Source organism: Anabas testudineus, chromosome 6, assembly GCF_900324465.2.
Source record: "Anabas testudineus chromosome 6, fAnaTes1.2, whole genome shotgun sequence".
NCBI classification, from domain to species: domain Eukaryota; kingdom Metazoa; phylum Chordata; class Actinopteri; order Anabantiformes; family Anabantidae; genus Anabas; species Anabas testudineus.
Window position 1 is genome coordinate 11,481,842 of NC_046615.1, and position 24,999 is coordinate 11,506,840.

At 42.5% G+C, this 24,999-nt stretch overlaps 1 protein-coding gene across 8 annotated transcripts in view; it reads right to left on the minus strand.

Annotated features, from left to right (window-relative positions):
• frmd4a (FERM domain containing 4A) overlaps positions 1 to 24,999 on the minus strand; it is a 53,069-nt gene that overhangs the window by 19,584 nt on the left and 8,486 nt on the right. For 7 of the 8 annotated variants that reach the window (XM_026365275.1, XM_026365274.1, XM_026365278.1 and 4 more), the window contains exons 2-7: positions 11,001 to 11,066; positions 6,475 to 6,569; positions 4,977 to 5,069; positions 2,473 to 2,557; positions 597 to 653; positions 21 to 43 (exon numbers count right to left, since the gene is read on the minus strand). In XM_026365275.1, coding sequence (XP_026221060.1) covers positions 21 to 43; positions 597 to 653; positions 2,473 to 2,557; positions 4,977 to 5,069; positions 6,475 to 6,569; positions 11,001 to 11,066 — 419 coding nt within the window. Of the gene's footprint in view, positions 1 to 20; positions 44 to 596; positions 654 to 2,472; positions 2,558 to 4,976; positions 5,070 to 6,474; positions 6,570 to 11,000; positions 11,067 to 13,463; positions 13,836 to 24,999 lie in introns of those variants that run through there. The other variant, XM_026365276.1, reaches the window with a different exon arrangement.

Genomic DNA, 24,999 nt, shown 5'->3' on the forward strand with positions numbered 1-24,999 from the left:
TAAGTTACTTCTGTGCTTACCTGGTGAAATCACCTTTAGCCTCCTGTTGGAAAAAGAACCAAAAGAAAAGAGAAGAGAGAGGAAAGGACAATTTACATATATGGAAATTGGGAGCACTAAGCAGTGACCATAAAATATGTTCATAGTCTTTTTGCATGTGAGGCCTGCTGTGCTGGAGTCAGTGAGAAACATAAACCTCTGAAGGCCTACAGACCTGATACCTGATATCGCACATCTGCACCTGCACAGATTGCACGCGCACAAACACACACACACACACGCATACACACACACACACGTAATATGACCTTGCAGCAGCACAGTTAAAGAACTGACCTAAACTGAGAAAGGGAAAGGACAGAGAAAGAGCAAGAGTTCATGTGAAGTAAAATAATTCCCTGTTCCTCTGTGTTAAATTGAGCATCTTATTATTTTGAACCTCACAGTATCACTGTAGATCACTGACAGACTAATGACTGCATAATGTGAACTTAATAATCGTTAATTGGATCATTTTTTTTTAAAGAAAACTTTTAAGTGTTTTGCAAACGTCCACACACACACACACACACACACACACACATATTTAGTCTTACTTGTAGAATATAGGAAGCCAATTCAAAGACAACCTCGCTGTCAACTTCAATAAGCTCCTGCAAGAGAAGAGAGGACAGGCGCCATGAATGACACATTCTCCTTCTGCGGGCATCATGTAAATAAAACATTCACTGTGCTGATGTTGGGAGTAAAAGTCAAAGTGCCTCGGATCATCATCCATTTCTCCAAGATGGCTTGGAAGTTCCTTTCATCTCGCTACCACTCCCCCTCCATTTTTCCCCTCTCCCTTCTCTAATTTCATGACCTCTTCACTAGGATGGGGCTCAGAGATTAGAGGCAAACTGAAGGGGGTTGGAAGAGAGAGGGTTTTGGGGTTGAGGGTATGCATGGATACTCTGGTTACTGATTACTCTATTACAACAATTTCCAAAGGTGTTTTTTTTTTATAGCATTGCTGTTATATGAGTGATTTGAGAACATGTGGCATCTCTGAGTAGATGAATACAAAACTGAAGTTAGTAAAAGAGATACAAGCATAGGTCCAAACATATAAGAGTTGATGTCTATGCATGAGAGAGATTTTGGGCATGTTAACCAATGTGCTGATACTTATGCATGGCTGTGCTATGTGTGCATTGAAGAGGAGAAGGACACGGGTTAGTGAGCAGTGAGTGGTGGGTCAAGTATGCCAGGAATGTTGCCTTTACAATCCACCTCTTAATTGGTTTGGAGATCAGACAGCCAGGACGAAACACTAGACAGAACAAACCCACCCTGCATGTACCACCCAGCATGGCTACAAATCACCAGACACTGTGTTTTTTTTACTGTATGTGTACACAGAGCAGCAGAAAATGTGTCTCACAGTTTATACAAGCACTGACTGCAGATCCTGATACGATGTTTACTAAATGCATTTACTAAAGTAGTACATATTGTATTTTTTCTTTCGCCAAGTTTCTTTTCTTTACTTCTTGTGCTCTGCTTTTGCCTCGCTCCCTCTCTGGTGACTGATGCAAACTGATGGTTGGCTCACGCTCTTATCACGGGCGACTTGTGATAAAGGAGCAGGGATCAAGTATCCTCTTCAAGGACATAGTAATGAAGCTTCTCATGGGACTGAACCATGAACGTTCTGTTTGTACAACAGTTTCTCTCCAAAACCAATGGTAATACATCTACTTACATATAGTGCTTGACCTGAAAATCTCTAATAACAATGGGTAACCTACACATCATTAAGCTTGAAGAGTAAACTCGGGTTTGCTTTACCTTTGACAATTTGCGTTAAAATGCATCTCTTTACACACTTTTCAAAGACCAACTTCTACACTACACTGAACATGCATTCAACAAACATCAATTTAAATCTCAACATAGAAAATGGTGGGTTTCGTAACATTATCACAAAGATTTTGGCTTAGATGTTTTTACCTAAATATTTTTCTTCATGCCACATATGCCCCCTACTGGACAGAACAAATACATGCATCATACCGTCGCAGCCTACAGTATAGAATATCTACATACAGAGACGTAAGTAAGTAATCATAAGATGTGAGACTGCAACAGTGTGGCTAGCAAAAAATGTTTCTGTACATTTTTGATAATAATAATAATAAACAAATAGCTGCCAGTGTCTCTTTAAAGGTCTAATTTCAATTGCAATTTAAATGACTGTTCTTTAGTACCGACAGATGGTACTAAATGTGCCAAATTGTTTGCTAGCTGCTGGTATGTGTTGCAGCACATAACAGGGTAACACCTGATGCAAATGCTTCACGTTTTCTGCTTCAGCAAATCAGTGTGGAGCACCCAAGTTCAAGCTGGAATCTTGTGACGTCTTATTTAGAATGAAAAATGTGTTGATGACGTGGCATAATACTGAAAATGTTCACTATGGCGAAACCTTACCTTGTAGATGATGGACTTGGCATTAAGAAAAAACAGCTCAATCGTGGCATTGTCCTTAAGATAGGATATACTCTCTATGTAGAACCTGAAAACAAAGAATCAGAAGACTTCAATAAACAGTAAAGACCAGTAAAGCAAGATCAATGAAGTATTATTTATTTGTTTCAGAGACAAAATTAAAAACATATATATATCTCATACATATCCATAAGGAGATGTTGCAAAAACTGTGCAATAGCTAAAACGACCAGAGGGGGGCACACTATACCACAGGTTGACCCTGTGGACCCTGTGTCCTCTCATTTTATGTCCCCTACAACCAATTTTCTCTCTCACCATGGTGGCTGGCAACAATCCATTAATAGTTTGTGAGTGTGTGCACATTCCCCAATTTGAACATGTGCACTCACACACACACACAATTACACACGTGTGGATTGATTGCGCACATGATGCACTTCACACATTGTCTCCCTCTCTGCATCTTCAGCAGTGTGTGGTGATTCCACATGCACATGAAGCACAGTAACCCACTTCTAACATAACAACGCAGTTTAAATATAGCTCACGAACACATGCAGAGCCAGAGGGGAGCTGCTGAGGTACACTGGGGAGCTACTGATTGGTTCCTCTCTAGTGAAAATATACATCACATGATGCTATATACTAAAGATGCTCTCACGTGTCTTTCCTTAAATCCTCCCACACAGTGTACATAAAATTTCAAAGTGCCAACACACAGTCACATGTACACCCATATTAAACATCTCTAGAATATGACTTGATATATCCCTGCAACTGCGTATAATGAGACCTAAACATGTGCCTGTGAACACTCATCAATGAATGTGTCGATTTGTGTGCATATGAATGTGTATACGTTTTGAGTGAGAGGGATTGTAAGAGGATCAATAATAGAGGGCTTAAATCACATTACCCATTGAGCTGCAAGACAGAATGAGAGAAGCCTTGTCAATATCCAGTGTGAACATTTAATTAAAGCTGCAGTGTTGATGAAACATATGCACACCGCCAGCACAGCAGCAAGCATGCAAAAAGGCACCCACTGACTCAGCAGGAGGTGGGCACGTGCCTAACATTTATTGGGAACACACACATCACACAGATATGTATCACAAGCATGCAAATTCATGATGTGCATGCACCTGCACAGAGACGCACACGCCTCCACACAAACAAAGAACCATGTGTTAATGAAAACAATATGTTGAGACTGATTGTGGATTTGGTTCCGATTTTTAGGTTGATATATCCATCAAGTTTAACAATAACAACTTAAACAAAAGCTCTTTTTAAAAAAAAATAAAAACAATGAGGCCTACGGGACCAGGGTGGGAGCCTAAGAAGGGAGGACATAACATAATAATCTGATTTCTCCTCTGCCCTGGGCTGACTTTCGAAGCGGGGTCCACAGATTTTAGCTGTATGGAGACAGAAAAGATGCTTCCCAATTGCTTTTCTCTCGTGCACGCCCTCTCTCTCCTTTCTTTTTTTATATGTGTGCCGAGGAGGTGAATGACAGTGCTGTGAGAGAGAGACGCACACAAGTCACTCATAACGCATTCCCGTAGGCCATGCTAACCTACTCCACCTAACCATCACAACTAACTGCCCCACCCTAACCTACTGTATTAGGCAGAAAACACCTGTGGACCCTAAATGAAGCTTCTGCCCTTCCATTTAGACTATGTATGTGTGTTTGGGCAGAGAGTAGGCTGGGGGGGATGTGTGTTTTCATTCTTAGAAAGGTCTTTTTCTTTCTTTTTCAACAGCCTATAAAGATTAATCTCCCACACACACACTCACAAAACACACACAAGCATGCATTCTTTGTGTTTCTGTAACACACATGATCCAGAGCCTGTGTGTGAGTCAGGAGTTTTTTTTGAATATGAGGAGAGACATTGTATGAACAGCACAAAGGGCCGAGAGAGGAGAGTGGGACTGCAGGGTTATTTCATAAGCCTGTCACAACAGGAGTTGTTAGCCAGGAGTTGGCTTTTAAATAAAGATATGGCTCCAATAAAGTAATAATACTAAGAGCACGCTGAAAAAGCACGTGCTTCATCATATGTCGTACCAGAATATTTTCCACTCTGTTTAGAATTACATTGACAAGTGAACCTTGTTCAAATCTGTCTACAACTGTTTCCATCAAATTGCTTCTACATAACAATGAACAGCACTGGCTCCCTATGGGAAAGCATTCTGCCGTCTTGTTTGGAGTACAGTACTGTGTAGTCACTGTGAAGGTATTTTCATGCAGTGCATATTGATGAGGTCTAAGAAGCTCATGACTGGCTGAGAGGCTCCATGGCGGGAGTTAAACGGCAGGTCAAAGTAATTTTACAGGAGCCTGTCACAGTTAACCTTGTTAATCTGTTTCTTTTACCACACAACACATACAGAGACACACACGCCTCTTCAATCAGAGAGCCTGGCATGTGTAAGTGAGGTGATTTAGTTAATGAAGAAAGACTCACCTGACACAGAAGTAGAGGACAATGGGACCGGACTTCTTAGGGAACTCGTGTTCTAATACCCTGCGGTCCAACTGCAGCCAACTAAAATGGCCCCTGCGGAGACAATACAACAAAACAATCAATGTCTGAACATACGAGAAGGACAAAAGTCCCAATTTTCATTATCTTGTTGCCATTTCCTCCCTTCTGTGTTCCCCTCTCATCTTTCCCCCTTTCCTCTCTTTTTTCTCTCCCTCTCCAACTGAGAGAAAACTGCAGAGACAGCTTGTCACCCTGGTAACCCTGGTCTCCTGAGCAACTGATCAACATCTCTCTCAAAAACTCTCCCTCTCTCAGTCTCTTCACACACAGCCTCTTTGACCAGTGAACCGTCAGAGCTGAGGCATCTGCTCTCTCCAGGCACACGTAACAAATCAACACATCACAGTATTAGCCCTGGGGACTACAAAGCTGATACTGCTGTATTGGACTGACAATGGCTTCAGTATGTGTCACTGCCATGTAAATGGCATAGAGCAGAGGCCAGCCGTGCTTCAAACCAATGCGTGTCTGAGATGAAATAGAAAAACAAAGAGATACAAAGGCAGTGGCGACATTTTCCTGTATGTAAATCATTTGTATGTTTGCATGAGTAGTCCTGTACTGTCATGCTGTGGTGCTTCCATCTTTCTATGTCAGAAAACACATTCAAACTAATTTGAATGTCATTTTTGCATTTCAAGCACAGCTCTCGTAACACATCATCTAGTAGACATGAACTCATGACCTTTTGCTTTCTCCGGAGCAGCACAATCATCATCTCGTATTCACACCGCAAACACGTCTCACTAGAGACGTTATCATACCATAAGTTTATAGTTCAGTGTCATATTGGAACTTTCAATGTTAATAAGAATTAATGCTAATGCTAATTACTATTCTGAAATCATAAAATAAAACTCATACAATATACTTGCACTATAAGTTTCATAGTGTGCGTGCAGCATCTTTCTGATGTTACCTTTAAATATCTTGACTATGGCTCTTTTCAACAAATACTTTCTTCTTTATTGCTTGAAAGATCAGTTAGTGGGCACACACAGTTTAATGTTAGTAAGAGAAATTTCGGATGGTATGTTTTATTGTGGTTGACAAGTAATTGGAAACCAAAATCTTCAGAATTGACTACAACTCTGCTGACATTAGCGTTTCATTAACATCAGTTTCAAGCAAAATGTTCACTAGGTTTCCAGGACTTGTATATTATATTATCCCCCTCATGTTCCACTCCTTCTGCCTCTTTGTTTTGTTTACCAGCACAACTGACTGCTCCTTACCTTTAATCGTGACTTTGCCTATCATTTGCGTCTAGTTTAATATGTCCCACATGTTGCTTTTTCAATTCCATCAAGACAAACGGTATATTCAAGGGACTGCACTGGTAAACTGTAGAAATAGTCCTTTCTTATTGACACATCATAGCAGTCTTCACCTGCATTACTGTTTAATTGTGACTTACGTTTCATCTGTGTATGCAATTCCAAAGTACTCTTTCTCCTTGAGGTTGAAGTGGGAGGCCACAAGGTCCAGCAGGTCCTTAGCCATCAGCTTGGGCTGCAGAGAATCAGAAACATTAGTACAGTTGAATTGATCCTTTTTAACTTGTACTGTGTAAGCGTTTACTGATAATAACTGGAGTGAGCACCTGTGATAGAGCTTTATGTATGTCATAGATTTACTATAATGACTAAGCATTCTGACAAACACTGAGAAAAGAAGGGAAAGTGCAAGAAAGGAGGAGATAAATGAGAGAGAGAATGTGCGAGAAAGATGGATGGAGTGTGTGGATGTTGCTGACAGTGCAAGTACCCTGCCCTTCCCCTCATTCCCTCTCTCCTTTCCGCCTCTCTGACCCACACCTCTTCTGCACAGTCACGGCTCTGGGTTGAACCACTATACTGCAGGGAGAGGGCTGCAGCTAGCTAGCTTGATGGCAAGTTTTAACTGGGGAGTAACTGAGCAACGCTGTATTGGATGACAAGCTCCATCCATCACAACGCTCAGATTGGGCAGAGCATCTTAAAGCCCAGCAGAGGCTGGAGACTGCTGCCATATGCTGCTGGTTTATGACATCCTGAGTAACAGCAAGCCCCACCCTGAGGTTAACCATGGGTGTGCCTCGCTGCCTGCATTTTCATCACACACACACACACACACACACACACACACATACACACGCGCGCGCACAAATCAGCATGCACATATGAGCCAATGCACACCGCCCACACGCAATATATAGAGAGAACACATGTCCACGGTGTATAAGACAGAGGAAAATATATTGTGCACAACTACATATGCACAACACACACACACACACACACATACACACAGACACATCCACAAAACAGTGTCATAATGTGCACATACTTAATCTCTCCCTGAGGCATTTTATTATCTGCTAACTGCACAGCTACAACTTCAGTCACAGAAGCTACTGAGAGCTATTTTAAGAGAAGAAGATGATGTCATACACACATACACACACATCTCCAATGACCTAGATCTCATATAAGTACAATGCCTACAGTGATTCTGCTACACAGAAGGCTCACAGGCTCTGGAGAGAACAGAAGAAGCTAAAATATAGGTTGATGCGCCTCTGACATTCCAGTTATTTGCTGTTTGTATATTATATATATATATATAAAGATGTGACAATGGCTACTATATCAGATAATTCTCTATATGACAATATCATGTATACCCTTGGCTTACAAATGCATATCTAAATTTAAAATGATGAACTCTCCTCTCTTAATAAAAATGATAATATTCAATGGTTATATGTGGTTTAAAATATCTTGAGCAGTGATTTTAAATGGTTTCTCTAACTATCTTTAAGTCCTGATGTGTCTGACAAAATCTGGTACTCCCAGCCACTGCTAGGTTGTGTTCTCAAATAAGACGAGCAGCCATGCGCAAGAGCAACACAAGTCCTCTTTGAAGAGCTCCGAACATTTTAGATGTGGAAATGTTAGGTCGTGGCAGTCTATCGTTATAGTATTAGAAGTAATATATGTTTTGGTTCCGTCTGAGACACATACAGTGGTGGTCTCTCATTACTATACGGCAGTCAACAGCCTTGGCAACAATATCAATTAAACATCATCCATGCCACCACAGCAAAACAAACAAAACACAAAGGATGGGGACGCATAGACACATAAGTTAAACATGATATGAAGATAGATTAAACGACTGTTCGGCATGAGTGGTACATGGCTGAAGATGAAAAGGAACAAGGAAAGAAGTGTAAAGTTAGACTCGACACTGGTGCCTTGACATCGTTATCAAGCAGATCGGGGAAATCACATGGGCTGCACTGAAAAGTATTATTGAGTTTAGTTCTCCCTTGAGTTACACCTCCTCCACATGCAAACACTCATCCTGGCACTACAGTTCATCTGTGAGACAGCAGACACCTACTGTAACAGAGATGTAATAATGTGGTGGAAGATACCAAACGAGATACAATCAGCGAATGACAGGCAATATGGTAAGTGATGTGACACACTAAACAATCACCTAGAAACACAGTGCAGGCATACGCTGGCAAAACAGATACATTAATATATAATGTACACACACACACACACACACACACACACACACACACAAACACACAGGGTATGGAACTATGTATCAGACAGTAAAGCTCTCCCCCAGCTTAGTAAGCATTACCACTAATAGACATTTAGCCTGTGCCTCCTCAGCAGCACAGGTAATTAACAGTGTAAGAATTACAGGGAAGTGCAACAGAGCAGGAGACATGCTAAAGCAACCCACAGACACTTCATTCTAAAACACACACACAACAGTAGCTCACTTGGCTGGCTGGGATTAAGTCACAGTGCAAACAGTTAAGTCGGGTCGTTGGTGCCTTCGGGATTGTTCTGATTTATGGGACAATAACTGATTTATAAATATGCTTAGAGTTTAAGAATGGGTTTTAGACATATTCTATTCAACAGTGTTACTTATTAATGCAATTAGGGCCCCAAAAGTCTGGTTTAAGTGTCATAAATTAATACTGTGTATACAGATGTATGGTGTAGCACTTTACATGTAACTTTGCCTCTTTATCAAGTCTTTCATATAAACATCACACCTGACCTTAGTACTCAATTCACCCTTTCCACTACACCACTCTACGGTAGCCTTAGTGATAGCCATTTGACTGGCATATAATTCCACCCAGAGGTGCATTTGGTGGTTAGCTTCCATCTTTACAACCTGGACCATAGGTGTGTGAGCCTTCTGGCACATAGTTCCCTGCCAATGATGCGTTGCTCCATAAACAAACCGCAGAGGACATGCTATCAAAGGTAGGAGGAAGGGGATAAGGAAGTGGGAAAAGATGAACAGCACTTCAGGGACTAAACAGCTGGTCAGTGTTAAAAGCCAGTGACAGAAGTTTGATCCAGCTTTTCTGAAGCTAGCTGGCGGGTGCACTCGGCACGGTGACAGGGACCGACATAAAAACCTCAACAGGACAGAGGAGACCACAGTGGTATTAAATGATAAATATATGAAATGGAATGAAGTGTGTAATTTTGGAGTACCGCCTTAATATTTGAAACGCACAACTGTTTGGATTGCTTATGAATTATGATCATCCCTTCAAAAATCCTTTGTTGTGAATAACTGCCCCTTATTTTTGCAGAAACTAAGAATAACATTTTAATTCTCTGCGGTGCTTCTAACAACTCACTGGCCTACTATACATCCGCAGAAAAGTGAGGACAGAGAGCAAGAGAAAAAGAGACAGCAGCATCGTGATATATATAACAGCAATTTGTTAATAGCATCCGCTCTCTCAAGTCTTTCTTTTATGTATTCTTTCCTGCTAATATTACCACAAAATGCATTTACTGTATGTTTAAAGTTGTAAACAACAGATTTTCTCTCACAAGTACATCGAACACCTTTGACATTAAACAAAGATTAGTGTTTTATCAACTCTTTTTGGTGTTTTTGCATACTTCTTTGACTCATAGTGACCAAAAGCATAAAGAGTGAGTGGCTGAGAGGATGGATGCATAAGTATAATGCCGAAATATGACAGGGTATTTGGGAAAAGGCAAGCAAAGAGCTGAGTATAGGAACACGATATGGGGAGTAAAGAGCGGGAAGTCAGAGAGAGAGAGAAAGAGAGAAGCACAAAGAAGAAAAAGGTGCCAGTTTGAAAGAGAGGATAAGTTCTGGCAGAGTAATCGAATCAGAAGGTCAGCATGCCTATCCTTGCCTCTCCTTTCCATTTTCTCCTCTCTATTCCCATCACTTCAGTGTCATCTCCTGACTCCCCATTCCTTCTTCATTCGCTTCCTCTCAGCCTCTTCACTTTCTGTCAGTCTTTCTATTCCTTGTCTGCTCCTCTTCCACTTTTAAAAGACAATTACCTTCTTTCTTTTGTCTTTCTGGCTTTCTAGTGGACTTGGGTAATGATCAAACCAAAGATGAGTTAGGGAGGATATCAAGAGTGGAACAAGCTTCTATGAAAAATGCTTTGATCTCTGAAGTCAGACCATATACATGTGACATATAACAGATAGCAGAGCTGCTGCACAGTAGCAAAATGTTGGCTGAATATAGCAGAAGCTTTAAATAGCAAAGGAGGGAGTGACAGGTTTGTTGTGGGTGCTCATCCTGCCTGCTGGATGATAGATAGATAGATAGATAGATAGATAGATAGATAGATAGATAGATAGATAGACAGATGGATAGATAGATAGATAGATAGATAGATAGATAGATAGATAGTGTGTGCATGTGTGTGTGTGTGTGTGTGTGTGGAGGGATCAGGTGAGCATCAAGAAAGCGCAAAGTCACCTACCACTGACCAAATTTCCCTTGGTCAGCAGTAATCGATTCCTTTAGGACACCAGACATCTTTTCTCCTTCGCTGTAAGCAAATGAGAGTCTGCAAAGAGGAAGGGCAGCAAGAGAAGAAAGTGAGAGAAGGCAGGAGGAAGAGAGCCTTACCTGTACCAGGAGCTCCAGTTTCCTGTCGTCCAGGAGATGGACCTGACATCGCCTCCCCTCTGTCATCTGGGAAACAGAGAAAATAAAGACAAGGTATGTTAATTGCTAATCATGCTTATAAAATCATAACAGGTATTATGTGTCTTGCTTAAATGCAAACTTTCATATGGGACTATGTGGCTCATATGAAGAACCACAGTTCCAAACAACTCCTATTTTTTGTCCGTCAAAACAGTCTTAGTGAAGTCCTAACAAAGTTAGCTGAACTCACTACACACAATAGACCAACAGATACAACATTGTGCACTCTGCTCTTTTCCCCATGGACGTTTCTGGCATTCCTTGTTGAGCAGGAAATCCATTATCCATCAGTGGACTACAGTGACCACAATGAGTGAAGCTGCATGCTGATGATACGTAAAATCTGTGTTGTTGACACAGGAAGAAGTGCAAGACAAAACTGATAATATCTATCCAACAGATTCAGGCATCAACAGTGAGGCAGGTGCAATGATAAAGGTCAACAGAGGGAAATATGTGTCACATACACACGAGTCAGACCAAACACTTCACCTTATAGACAAAGCTGAACAGTTTCTCAAAACTGTTGTGCTACTGCACGATACAACTCAAACACACACTCGAGACTCAAAGGTTTTGAGCACTCAGACACTTCACGACAGATGCGCTGTGCCTGGAGTGTTCAGGATATTCGGACATGTTTGCGTTAATGTGTGTCCTGGTGTTTTCAGCACATGTGGGGATCCTTCACAATTCAACAGGAAGCCGGGACCCTGAGGAACACAAACATTCCCCTGGCTCCTCCCATACTTCCCTCACATCTGGGAGGTGGGGTCAGGGGGTGGTGTGTGTGTGTGGGTGGGTGGAGGGGATGGGAGGGGAGGGGTGGGGTGAGGTTGGGTGGGGTGGCGGAGTAAGAAATGTCGGAGACGAAAGCAGAGAGAGAGAGAGAGAGAGAGAGAGAGAGAGAGAGAGACATCCTCATTGTCAAACATTTGCTGAAAATTCCCTCCATTGTTGCCATAAACATGAGCACAAGCGTAACCGGTCTGAAACAAGGATCGTGTGTTGTTCCCCCGAGGCTACTGCAATTTGGTATAGGTGTGTCCGAAACATAAAGCGCAACTGCTTTCTCACCACTCATGCCAGCTTGCACTGAGGTGGCAAGTTGGAGGTTACAGTTTAGCAGAGAGCCGAGGAGAAGGGCAAAGAAGTAACAGAGGTGTGCCTCAACACTCATCCCCCTGTGAACTCTGCTGAGTGATCACTGGTGTGTGTGTGTGGGTGTGTGTGTGCATGTGTGTGTGTGTGTGGCTTTCAGCTACTTTGAAGGGCTTGGTTTGCCCTCCCACTCACCATTGATCTCCTGTGGTTTGAGGGTTTACATTGGGTGCACCTGTGCACACAGTCGGTGACACGGACCCTCACATTTTCCAAGGTTGCCTTTTGTTTTCACCTGCCACTCTCCGGTCTACATTTACAAATGTTTCCTTGTTTAACCTGTGCACCCTGACTTTAATTATTAACATAACACGATTCAAGCAAATACACACATAACATGGAGATGTAAAGTGAATCAAAGGATGCTGTAAACTTATAGACTATGTGCAAATATAGTTTCTGAAAACACGTTGCTGCCTACGACTACACTGACTAAAGATTTTACTTCATCTTAAGTAGCTAGTCTGCAGAATACTTTGAACTGCAATGCAGACAGTGCATACACACAAATGAGTACTCACACACACACACACACGCACTGGCACTCTGCTTGTGGCACATGGGAATAGTACAAACCTTAGCGTCAAGGTAACAAATCACTGCCTGCAGGCTCAAATTAGGCAGCCCAATCTGGCAGAGACAGGCGCTTATTGGTTTTAGTCATGAAATTCACTTTGTGGTATTGGACACATGACACTTGGAGTTTCTCTCCACCGTGAAACCAAAATGTAATAAAAGTTTCTATGAATAGCTTCTTGTCAAAAACACTAAATTGAGGAATATTTCAACTCATGCTGCGCCATGAGAAAGTTTATGTAGGGAGGTCACATTAATTGCAGAGAATAAACTTACTATATTTGAAGCAGCACACTAAGCTCTGCTGTGTGCTGTGAACATGAAATTACACTGTAGCTCATGTGACAGAAAAAAAACAACAACATGTGATGCTCTCCATCACCTCGTCCTGGCCTGTGATTCATGCTGTATGTTTTACCATTACCAGTCATGTTGGAGCTGACTAACCTGCATCCTCGGGCCTGACTCACTGGTAAAGTGGGATTTTTTTTTTTTTTAAACAGGAGATGGACATGATGAATGTGAGTGCGGTATAAAGCAGCCATGTTCACTGGGCTTCATGGTTTCTCTGGAGCTGACGCCACAAACACAAACAGACAGCTCACTACTGATGCTTGGCACGAACCTCATCATTAGTTAGTTTACCTTTGCAAACGCACGCTCTCTGCGCGGCTCCTACGCAAAAAAAAAACCCCCCCGGGCTCCGTGAGGCAGAGAAGGCAATTTCCTAAATCCGAATTATTAATCCCAAAAAAGAAACGAGTCGTGTTGCTGCCAGAAAATCACCAAAAAACACCCCTTTTACCGGCCCGGCCTGGGGGAGGAGGAACATCAGCATCCATGTTATTGAGCATGAGAAGCGACGCAGCTCGCTGTTCGCACCACAGAGCGGCTGCAGCTCGCGTATCCTCTCCATGCAGCTCGCAGACGACTCGGTGCTAATTGTATATACACATAGAAATGTCTCCCATCACTCCTTCCAAAGGCAGTGAGCGTCTCACGGCTCTACTCCCGGTCGACTGACCCCCCCTCCCCTCCCCACTCCGCCTCTCTTCCCTACCGGCACCGTGCGCCAACGCAGACAGCGGGGGACCGTACCAAGCGGTCCGCCGCCGAGGGGGGACGACCGGAAGAAGCGGCGCACGGTCAAACCGTATTTCCAGGCTGCCCTCACTTTCCCAGCTATGTCTCTCGCTGTCATTGGAGTTAGCTGCGAAAACACGGGAATAATGGAGGCAAGATGTGGGGGCGGGGAGAGGAGGAGATGAGGGGAAATATTCTGCAGCAGCTCGCAGCCATGACAAACTGCAGACCTCTCTCTCTCTCTCTGTGTGTGTGTGTGTGTGTGTGGACAAACCCAAACAGACACGAGTGTCTGCAGAGCACTGCTGCAGTTAACAGAGAGCACTGATCACTGTCTGCCGACTCCCCCCCCCCGGAGTGAACTACACTTTCAGATAGGATGTGCACACTTTGTGAGGGAGCAACAAGAAAAAAGATCTGCTCTCACATGACTTGTTACAATCAAAATGCTGCCTCATGCAAGGTCTGTCAGTGTTTTGATAGATTTCCATATGACTAAAAGGTGAGATGAGTAAGCTGGATCTCTACATCCCTGGTTGGCTCCCTCCCTTCTCTCTGTCTCTCACTCACTCGCTCCCTCTTTCTCCAGCTTGTCACTTCCTCTCTGCACTTTCAAACATAAACCTCTTCGCTCTCAGGTTTGGCTTGCTTGAATGATTTTTGGCCTTGAGTCCAGTGCAGCCGTTGGACTGACTGTTTTTTTTTTTTTTTTCTTGCCCTAAATTGGGCACTTGTGCTCACCTTACACATCAGGAGCAGCAGTAGTTGGAACCACCAAGTCAGTTTTTGGTGCTATAAATAGAACATGGGCTTGGAAGACAGAGCTAAGCCTATATACCTCCTGTCAATAAAGTCTTTCAACCACTGGGCAAGCATAGGCCTGTCTGTCTGCTGTTATTATACTACAACATAAAAAATCCCCATGATAAAGACAGTGTAAGGACACATGTTGGACACGCACAGTATGCAGACACATGTAGTTTCCCTTAAGCTCTCAGCATCAGTCGTACTTCACCATATGAAGATTATTTTTCAGCATCTGTGTCAAGTAGTGTGAGCCAAATGCAGCTGCACACTATTTGAAATATGACAGGCAATGCATAATCTTAAATTTGCAGGATTCATCAGGAGTATTCTCTTTTCCCAGACGTGTAGCAACGCAGAGGTGCAACTGAAGTGAATGTGCTCGGCTTTAACTGTTTGGCTGCTACCATAGCTTATGTTGCAAGCTCCAAAATTCAGCTTAGTTTGCTGAATGTGGCAGGTCACATGAGAAACGAGGAGGTGTATCCTTTCCCCTCCTGCTGGATTTTTCTGTTTCTGGATATTTTTGGCCTGTTCCAGACACCGGAAACTGGCCTGTCCAACTTAAATATCTCCAGATGACTCTTTCTTTGGCTTTAATACATACTCCCGCCCCTCCTTCTCTTTCTCCGGTCTAATGCACATCTGACTTTATTGGTTGCTTCTTCAGTTTGCTATCACAAAAGACCCTGTTGTTTGACACCAGTGCAAGAGGGGTGGGCAGAATGGGACAATGCAGGCAGTAGGGGAATGGGCTAAAACTGATGCAGAAAGATGATCTTAAACCCTTAAACCACAAGTGTTTGTGAGTTCTTGTTCCTGTTTGGAATAGATACGAGTAGCTGAATGAGAAGAGTAAAATTGACACAATGTGATAGAAAGGAAAAGGAAAGAAGAAAGGAAGCAAGGCAGGAAGAAACAATAACAAACAGCTGCGAGTCAGTGAGTCACTCTTCAATAGCAGAGCCCCTTAACTTCCCTATACACAGTCACCTTTCAGTGACCTAGAAAGAGTGTTGCCAAGAAGCAGAAGGTGAGAAACACTTGTAGGTGTGACAGAGGCTTGTTAAGGAGCCAGTGGGCTTCTATTCTGGGCTGAGGTATGGTCATAATGAAACGCTGATCTGTTGTATTTCTATGGGTTGAGGTTCCAAACACGGGAAAGATCTGCATGGGCGAGGTGAGTTTAACGGGCGGTGGGTATTAGAGTCGGGTTTTAAGGTCGAGCAGGGGAACAGGGCGGATGGTCTGCATTGGTAAAGGTAACTTATATTGGTGGAGTGTGATATAAACAGTGCCGAGCAGTTAATTGAAGCAAGATGGAGAATCTCTTTAACCCTGACTGTGGGACGCTGCGGTAGGCAGTGCAGACTGACACACACACACACACACGCCACATGCTCCTGCTCGCTGTCTTGCACTGTCTGTCTCCGTCTGCATATCTCCCATATTTATGGAGACTAAACAAACACACTCTTAAACACATCACTTTGAGAGCAAGCGTGGTCTGACACAGGCAGTCCAACGGTGATTTATGATGCTGAGATCATTATAGCTGAATAAGCTTTATGACTTGTCAGTTGTAATGTAACACTATCTGCATATGGTGCGGATTAGATTACAACACGAGATTCAGCAAAACATATTGTAGCTCTCAATGGTCCATAGTTTCACTTCAATGGGTTATTGAAATGTTGATGGAAAAATAACAGCAAGACTAAATCCCATCTTCTTCTCCCTCCAGTGCTATGTTGCAGCAGAGTGAGACGGAGCAGGGAGGGTCATGGAAAGGCAGCCAGGAATGTCTAAAGAAACGAATGACCGGGAAAGGTCTGTTTTGTTTGTTCAATTGTGTAAGTGTGTGTGTGTGTGTGTGTGAGTGTGTGTGTGTGCATGCATGTTTTTGTGTGCGCCTGTGAGCTCCCCCCCTCCCTGCCCGTGAGTGACTTTGGGACCGAAATGTGGTTCCAGTTAGGGCGTTTTTAAAATCAGAAACACACTGGCACTTCAAACAAACTGCAGATATTTTTGTATCCAGCTCTACTTTGTTCTCATTTTACTGCTAAGCTTCATTCCCAGACTTTACCCAAAACCTTTCTTATTTGTTTGCTGGAGATATTTCTCTACATTTTACCTAGAAGCACAATTGTGACAGAAGGACTCTTTTACTGAGAATAATGTTGTGCGGTGTTTCAGTAGGCACAATAAAGGTATCAGGAATAATGTGTTATAGTAGTTTGTGTGTGTGATCCAAACTTTAGTGGTGCTGAGCACATCTTAAGCATCTTAAATCCTTTATGCTTGCTGTCATGGTGCCCTGCAGGCTGGTCTGGTGAAGATAACCCATTATATCACTACAGTTCATCTGAATATGTTGTGTCATCATGACACAATCAGCCTCACCTTGTTCTGAATACACACATGAGGGACAGACATTGTACTCTTCATTATTTTCCCCAGATTCTAAATTGATCAAATTCTTTTGTGAATATCCAGCATAACTATCTCACTGTGCATGCAACAGTAAGCAGTGGAGTGTTATCTTACCACTTCCAGTTCAATCTGTCCTTAGCTGCCAACTACTAACGTATCTATGCAAAAGACTGCTAATGCACCCGCCTAGTCCCTGTATTCATGTCCACATCCTTCTTCTTTCCTCATTTGTGTGCCTCCTTTCTTTTCCCCTTCCAATCCATAATGTGCTCTTTTTTTTTAACTGTATTTTTTTTTTCTCTTGCTTTCAATGATGCCAAAACATTGTGGCCAAAACAAAAAAAAAAAAAAAACTGGGTCACATAGATGTACACGTGTGCACAGGCACACATAAAGAGCCCAAAGTTATATTTAATGCAGACGACTCCAAATTAGGGTCACAGCGAATGTTTCTCTTGATAACATCCAAGCAAGAAACAGCCTCTCAGGATTACAGCGCGATGATACTGCGCCACAGTGCGTCAGCCTGAGAGCAAGTCACCACTGGCTACAGTGGTTAGTCTGCAAACAGGTCGTCCCTCCTGCATGCGACTAACTATTTGAATGTTTTCATGCAGTGATCAGCCATGTTTTTGTTGTTGTTTTTGGTTGTTTGTTTGAATTAAAAATTAAAAATCTTCACTCCTTTTTCTGGTCAGCTTTGCCTTTTACTGACACACGTTATACATTCCTTGAATACCAGTCCAAGGGGAACACTTTCTTGACAAAGCCATTATAAACACAGCAGCTGTTTATGTCTGTGCGTGTGCCTCTGAAAACGTGGCTGTGCATCTGGCCTGTGTTTTACATTAAATGGATCTGAGGTGGTTCAGTAAATAAAGCTGCTTCTGAGGAAGGACTGGGGACAAAGTGATAGGGGCAAGAGAGGCATCCAGAACACCGACAGACTAACAATAACAGCGGAGAGGTTCGGGATAAATAAGTGCGAGTGACGTCTTCAGCACTTTTAGTTCAATGAAACACAGCATCAGTGGTCCTGGAGGCGGGTCATGAAGGATCTGGACTGCCACTGTGTGTCTGTCTGTGTGTGTGTGGGTGTGAGTCATTCGCAGGGGAAGGATCTTTTACCTCCTTTTTACCTCATTACTTCATCTATAATTTACACTGGGAGAAATCACCGTAGATCTGAAACGTCCTGTGTTCAGTGATACTGCTGGCTATGCATGCAGAAATGTGACACAGAGCAGGGTATCATGCTCATAGTATTCTACATATACATCTGTACTCAAAGTGTGTGTATGTACCCCCCCGTGTATTTAAGTCCACTTGTAAACTCGATGATGAATCTTCATAGTTGAGCTCTCTGTAGCCCGTTGTTCTTTTGTTTTCTTTAAAGCAAAGAAACAACACCGCATAAATACACACAAGCACACACATCCTGAACTCAAGGGCAGTGTGTACAGCAGAGTGCTTGAATTCCAGTGGCCTCTATCTCCTGTCCTGTGACTGGACTGAATACCAAACACTCTAATCATTGAGCACGCTGAATATTTAACAGGCCTGTCTACAAACAATGTGTGTGTGTGTGTGTGTGTTACAGTCTTAATGTATTCTACTGGACTATTAAACATGTACCCTGAGACCAGAACAGCAGGGGAGAGGAGAAAAGGGGTTTGGGGTAAAAAGTGCCCAAATCCTCTTTGGTCTTAGCTAATTTTGTCCTTGCGAATGTGTGTGTGTGCTTGTGTGTGTGTGTGTGTGTGTGTGTGTGTGTGTGTGTGTGTGTGTGTGTGTGTGTGTGTGTCCTTCAGAGGCTACAAAGACTCTCCAGGCTAATTAAGGAGACAGCCACTGAATGACATTCACCATTCACGATACTGGCTTTACAGAAGCTCAGAGAGCTTGCATCCCTATGATAACGCTTGGGTTTTAAGAGCACACACTGCTTTAGCTGAGTGGGATGGACACAACCTGAGCTGTCAAGAACACACACGCACACAAGCACTGTAAACCGGTGCAAAGACACTATAACAGGCAAAGATCACACTCTACAAAGGCAATATGATGTATACTAAACCTCCCACACACCTCTTCCTAACTCCCTGTGGTCATCTGAGGCTAGAGCAGTAAGATCAGTATAAGGTAGGACAGTGGGTGTAAATAAACTGAGCATGAGGCAGGTAGACAAATTGAGGAGACATAGTAAAAAAAAAAACAAAAGCAATGAAGGGATGAGATGAGACAGTGTGAACGTGCTGCAGCCTCAGATCTTTCCTTCATCTTCCTCCAGGAGCTAGTCTGAGTAACTCTAATGACAAACCGAGAAGTTCAAAAGAGCGATATGCTCTTTTACAGATTCTGTCCTGCAGCCTGTCTGGTCTCCTTCCACTGTTCTCTGCAGTTGGGATTTATCCGTCCATAGCTTTGGCTCAATGTGACTGTGCTCCATTACTACACACTTGATTCTTCTGAGCCAGGGTATTGAAAAATGACCCAGCTCATGTGCAGGGAGAGCACTTTGGCAAGTATGTGTGGTCTGTGTGTTCATGACTGTATTTGTGTGTGTGTGTGTGTGTGTGTGTGTGTAATTCTTCTTGTCCAAAGGGAATCCCGTCATTGTAAAGGTATTGAATGTCTTCCATTTGGCCATTTCACCTGAGGGAGAGCCAGAATGTGAGGGTAGGAGGTGGAAAGCTTTTGTTCAGTAAATAAAAAGCACCTGATCAATCATGTGCCACAGTTTCAGATGAGAACTGGGCTAATCTTTTAGCTTTAGTTGTTGATTTATTTTCAAACCCTGGTTCTATGTCTTACAGTCAATGAAAACCTCGAACAAATGTCCTGACAACATAGAGTTGCTGGTTTTTATATGAGACTACATTACATCTCCTGTATTTTTGTCAGTGTCAGGCAGAATTCAGCCAACAGATGTGCACGTACTTGAGAGAGACAGAGTTTAAAGAGATTTGCAGTATATTAAGACAAATTATATATAGTTAAACGTGAAATACATCTCATCTCAAATCTCAAAGGGAAGCATATCTGGTCAGATTATAACTGCTGGAAGGAGGTTTTGGTTGTTATGTGTCAAATTCCCAATATTTTGGTTCCTCACTCATCTCTAAAAGTGAACACACATACAAAACATCAAGCCTCTGTCTGGTAAACACATGTGTATATGGGGATATAATATCCCTACAAACAGAGGATCTGAGAGTCACTAAGAGGGATTTTCTCAGACATTCACCAGATTTCCCCAGTAATCCTTTGGGATTACTATTCTATACTGAGACCCTGACCTCTGAACTTAAAACATTATAAACCCCTATATCCCCATCACTAATGCCACAGGTGAAACTATCCCTTCACTCAATGGACAAGAACCACCTCAGAAAAAAACTCATATCATGTGCAGTCTGCCCATTCAGTTTTGCCTCTGGCCGCGACTCAGACACACTTAGAGGATTTAGAGGGATACCAGTAAGAATTATTAAGTAGGCTGCTCAACCTTGGCCCAATAAAACACCCGCTAGATTTTGCAACTTGAGTGTTTTATCATGTTTACCAACCGAGTAGTCTCGCTGCAGCTGATATCTAGGAAATCGTATTGTGTTGTTGTAATAGATCATTTCTCTTTCTCTCTTCTTTCTGTTTACAGTCAGTAAAGATGCATGCCTCGGTACATGACTGCAGGAAGAGGAGTTGAGTGTGTGAGCATGCACACGTCTCAAATTAATCAAGTCGGCCACCATCTTATCAAGTACTGTGCCACATTACCAGTGAAATTAGATTCTGGCATGGCAAAGAAGCTTATGGTGCACAGTAAGTAATAACATGACACATTAGGGAGGAGGGGCGTCCTGCTTTAAATGTTGAACATCTAACAAGCCTGCAAATCACAGAGAGACTCATCAAACACATTTACATTAACAAAATATGAATGACAGATAAAATTTGGATTTTGATTCATGATTTATGGAGCAGTGAGAACATTTTTTCCCCATGTTTGAACTACTGATGAATCTCTGCAGGAAGCGTACCCCAACAAGTCTTTTCCCCTCTTTCCTTTTTCTCTTTCACACACACACACACACACTTACACTGACACACTGGGTATTTGATAAACCTGGGAATGGAGCAGTGGAAATGTTTTCCAGACGAACTATGCAAATAAGACTTTATCCCTAGAGAGATATTGTAAACGGCTTCAACCACCAACAGAATCTACAGAGGAGTGTTTGTGTGTGTGTGTGTGTGTGTGAGAGTGTGTGTGTGTGCGCCTCTGCTGGAATATCAAACACAAACATACCTCTAGCTAGTTGCAAACAAATTAGAAAATTACCAAAAAAATAAACAAAGGACTGGAAAATCTTGAGACAAAGTCTGTTCTGGCTCTTCACCCCTCCCATCAGCAAACCCCTCTCTGTCGGTTCTGGGAAGAGATTTTCTCACATACAGTCCCTGACTTTGGCAACGAGAACAAAGATGGCTGCCAGACAAGTATAGTGCTCAAAATTCTTCAGTAGGAAGTCACAAGTTCAACTTCAACCTCTATTTAATGATTACTTGGCTGGAAAACAGGAAAAAAGAAAATGGTTGAGAATTAACGACGACAGGCAGATTTCCTATTCAGGACATTTGCCTGCCTGTCAGGAGTCTATTTTATTGACATCTGTTTCAGAGGAACATGAAAACAAGTGGATGATAAATGGAACTTGAGAGTCAGAAAGGCTTAGCAAACTGGGCCGAGCAAAATCATAGTGAACTCCTCTTCCAAAAACTTCACATGCTTCAAAACACCATGGTCTGATTGAGTGGCCATAGTTTATCAGACCATAAATAAAAGAAGTAACAGACACAAATGAACCAGCTCCGAGACAGAGGGAGGACTGTGGATCCTGGGCTGTGCTGCTGTGTCTCTGCTTTATATCATAATGGCCTGTGGCTCATCAGTGAGAAAGGAATATGATCAGTGACAGAACTATTCTCACAGGAAACACGGCCAGATGAGTTCAGTGGGAGTAAAGCGGCCAAGGTTTCAATCCTCAATGTGAAGCAGTGGAGCTCACAAGCTAACACAGCAGTGGGGTGAAATGAATATGTATGATAGATGTGACATAATGCAAGATTTTAAATATGTATAAACTTTTCAGTGTTGCTAGGAAACAGCTTGCATCTACGTTTCGTTGTCACCTAGGACAAACAGCTTCCTGTCAGCTACAGTTATTACCAAACTTTGTAACGGGAAATAAACTGTCTATGTTCGACATTTATCTTGTCAAGTCTGAAATAATCCACAGCCATGTTGAACACAGTGAGGATGGGTTTTGCTTAACAACATGCCACTTCATGTTCTTATGAACAAAATGATGGGTTGTGGGGAGTCTTGTGAGTTGCAGCACAGCGATGGTTTCAGGTAAATACAAAATTCTTGCTTAGAGGAAGTCCAGCCACCTGTGTTTGCTATAGTCCTTACCCTTTCTTCTTCCCCATGCAGGATATCCTGCTGTTAGGATGGGGTGGAGTGCTAAGAAGGGGGGGCTCATGGGAGAAAACGAGAAGTGAAAAGATATAGTATACACAGCTGAGATTTAGGTGAATGGAAAGCACCATGAGAAATGCCAAACAATTAACCAGAGACACTGGCTAACACAGAACAGCAAAGCACTGGCCTCTCATGCCTGTTGGTACCAACCTGATTCAAAGGGTCACACCACCAGAGGAAAATGTGTGACTGGAGGCTGGTGAGTCAATATTACTCAGCCTGAATTATAAAAGTGTGAACACGTAGCTGTGTTTTCTTGACGAGATGAATAACCCCTGCGTCTGAGAGACATTTCGCAAAAATGCTGCAGCCAGCTGGTTAATGTACAGCTCAATCACGCACATTGCTCCATGTAACATGCAGAGCACCTCAAGTATACACTCGAGCAAAATGCAGTAAAATATCTGGGATACAGTCCTTGATTGAGTATGAGCGGCTGCTGGTGATGGATTTCTTCCTCAGTGAGACTTGAAATGTGAGTACAGAGAGATTTAAATAAGAAATGAAGAAGTAATTTAAGTACGGAAAAAGGCAAAAAACAGAACGTCAGAGAGGAAAAATAGACACGGAGGAACAGGTTTAGATCAGAGGACTGGAGTGGAAATGTTCTATTCTATTTTTGGACAAATGAAAAAACTAGAGACAGTGAAAACTGGCTGATAAAACATAAAAACGCAGTTAAACCCGTCTCAATCAGTCTTGCTCTCTCTCTCTTCTCTCTTTCCATTGTGTGTGTGTGTGTGCGTGCCAGTTTTGTGAGGATGGATATCTCATTAACGGTAATAAAGGAAGCGGGCCAGAGAGGCAGTGCGGTGAGGCAGGGATATCCCCATCCTGCAGCCTGACACAGTGACCCCTCCTTCCTTTTTCCAGTTGCCCTTGCAGCTCCCTCCACTATTAAGTGCTCTACCTTGGACCATACAACTTCATCACAGCAGGTGGAGATATAATGTTTGTAGCTCATTAAAAAACGAGCAAGTGTGTTAAAAAGAGCTTTGAATGACCTATTTCAGATGTTAGTGTGTGTGTGTGTGTGTGCCATCAGGCGGGGCTATGAAGGACAGTTTTCTTAAGGAGGTCTGGTGTATGATTTGAGTTTCCTCTGATTGTGTTACCCTCCCTCAGGATACTTAGGAGCTACATGAAAACATATTTGAAGACAAAAGTTAGAATAACAACCCAACTAACTCCCCCTACGAGTATAAAAAGAGCAAAAAGACAGGAAAACACGCATGGAATTTTTATGTTTTCACATATTTCTGTTCTAGATGCTGCAGGTTCACACAAAAAAAGTATTAGTATATTGTATTCAGTACAGCTTCAGTATTAGTATACTGAAGCTGTACCATACAGCTCTCTAGAAACAAGTCTGATTAAACTGTCTGTGTTAGCCTGTTGGGTTTGTCCTGCTGCTGCCAGTTGCACACAGGGCAGGTGGGACACTTGGGGAATACTAATGGCTCCATGAAAGCCCCAAGTACCAATTCAGACATGGTGAAGTGAATACTGATCAACCATTTTGCTGAATCACAGCGACACAAACGCAAGGCACAAAAAAGATGCAGCTGGTTTTAATAAGGCAACTCAAATAATTCAAACCAGTGAAACTGTTCTATTAAAGCAATCACATACAAGTTACGAGGGTGTTGGATTAAATGTGTACGACGATGGATAAATTGTCACCCGCCAGCCAGTGTGTCTTTTGTGTGAAAGGACCCCTTTTCACATATCCATAGAAACATATACCCGTTTAACAGCTTAGTTACCAGCTCCTTAATAGTGACCTTAGCAACACAACTTCCTGTTAAAACTTTCCCTCCTTAACTAAACAACAACAACAACAAAAGAGCAAACTACACAGAGGAAAGCAGGGGAAAACAAAACAGCTTTTTTCAGTGCAACAGATGAACTTGGCAGAACAGCACTCCACATGCACCTGATTAATGTGTTGGAAAACTATGTCAATTTATGTGTCCCATTTCTCCAGCATGGACTGCCACTACATCTAACCCAGTTACGTCCTCCAAGCTTAATGAAACAAATCAGTCATGTTTAACCCTGTGCCTGTCTCTGGCCCCGGCCTATCGCCTGAAGGACATACCTGGGATACAGTCATCTGTTCACAGCATGCCTTTCTCCTTCTGTCTCAAGCCATTTATAAAGCTTTCTATGTCAGATACCCATCTTCACACGTGGAACAGCATAGAGTGGCAATTTGTGGTTGCAAATAGATGTAAATCTATTTACATTACATTATTATAAGTTAAATACCATGTGCAGGGTTTCCATTGGATGCATTTGCACATTCACCTTATT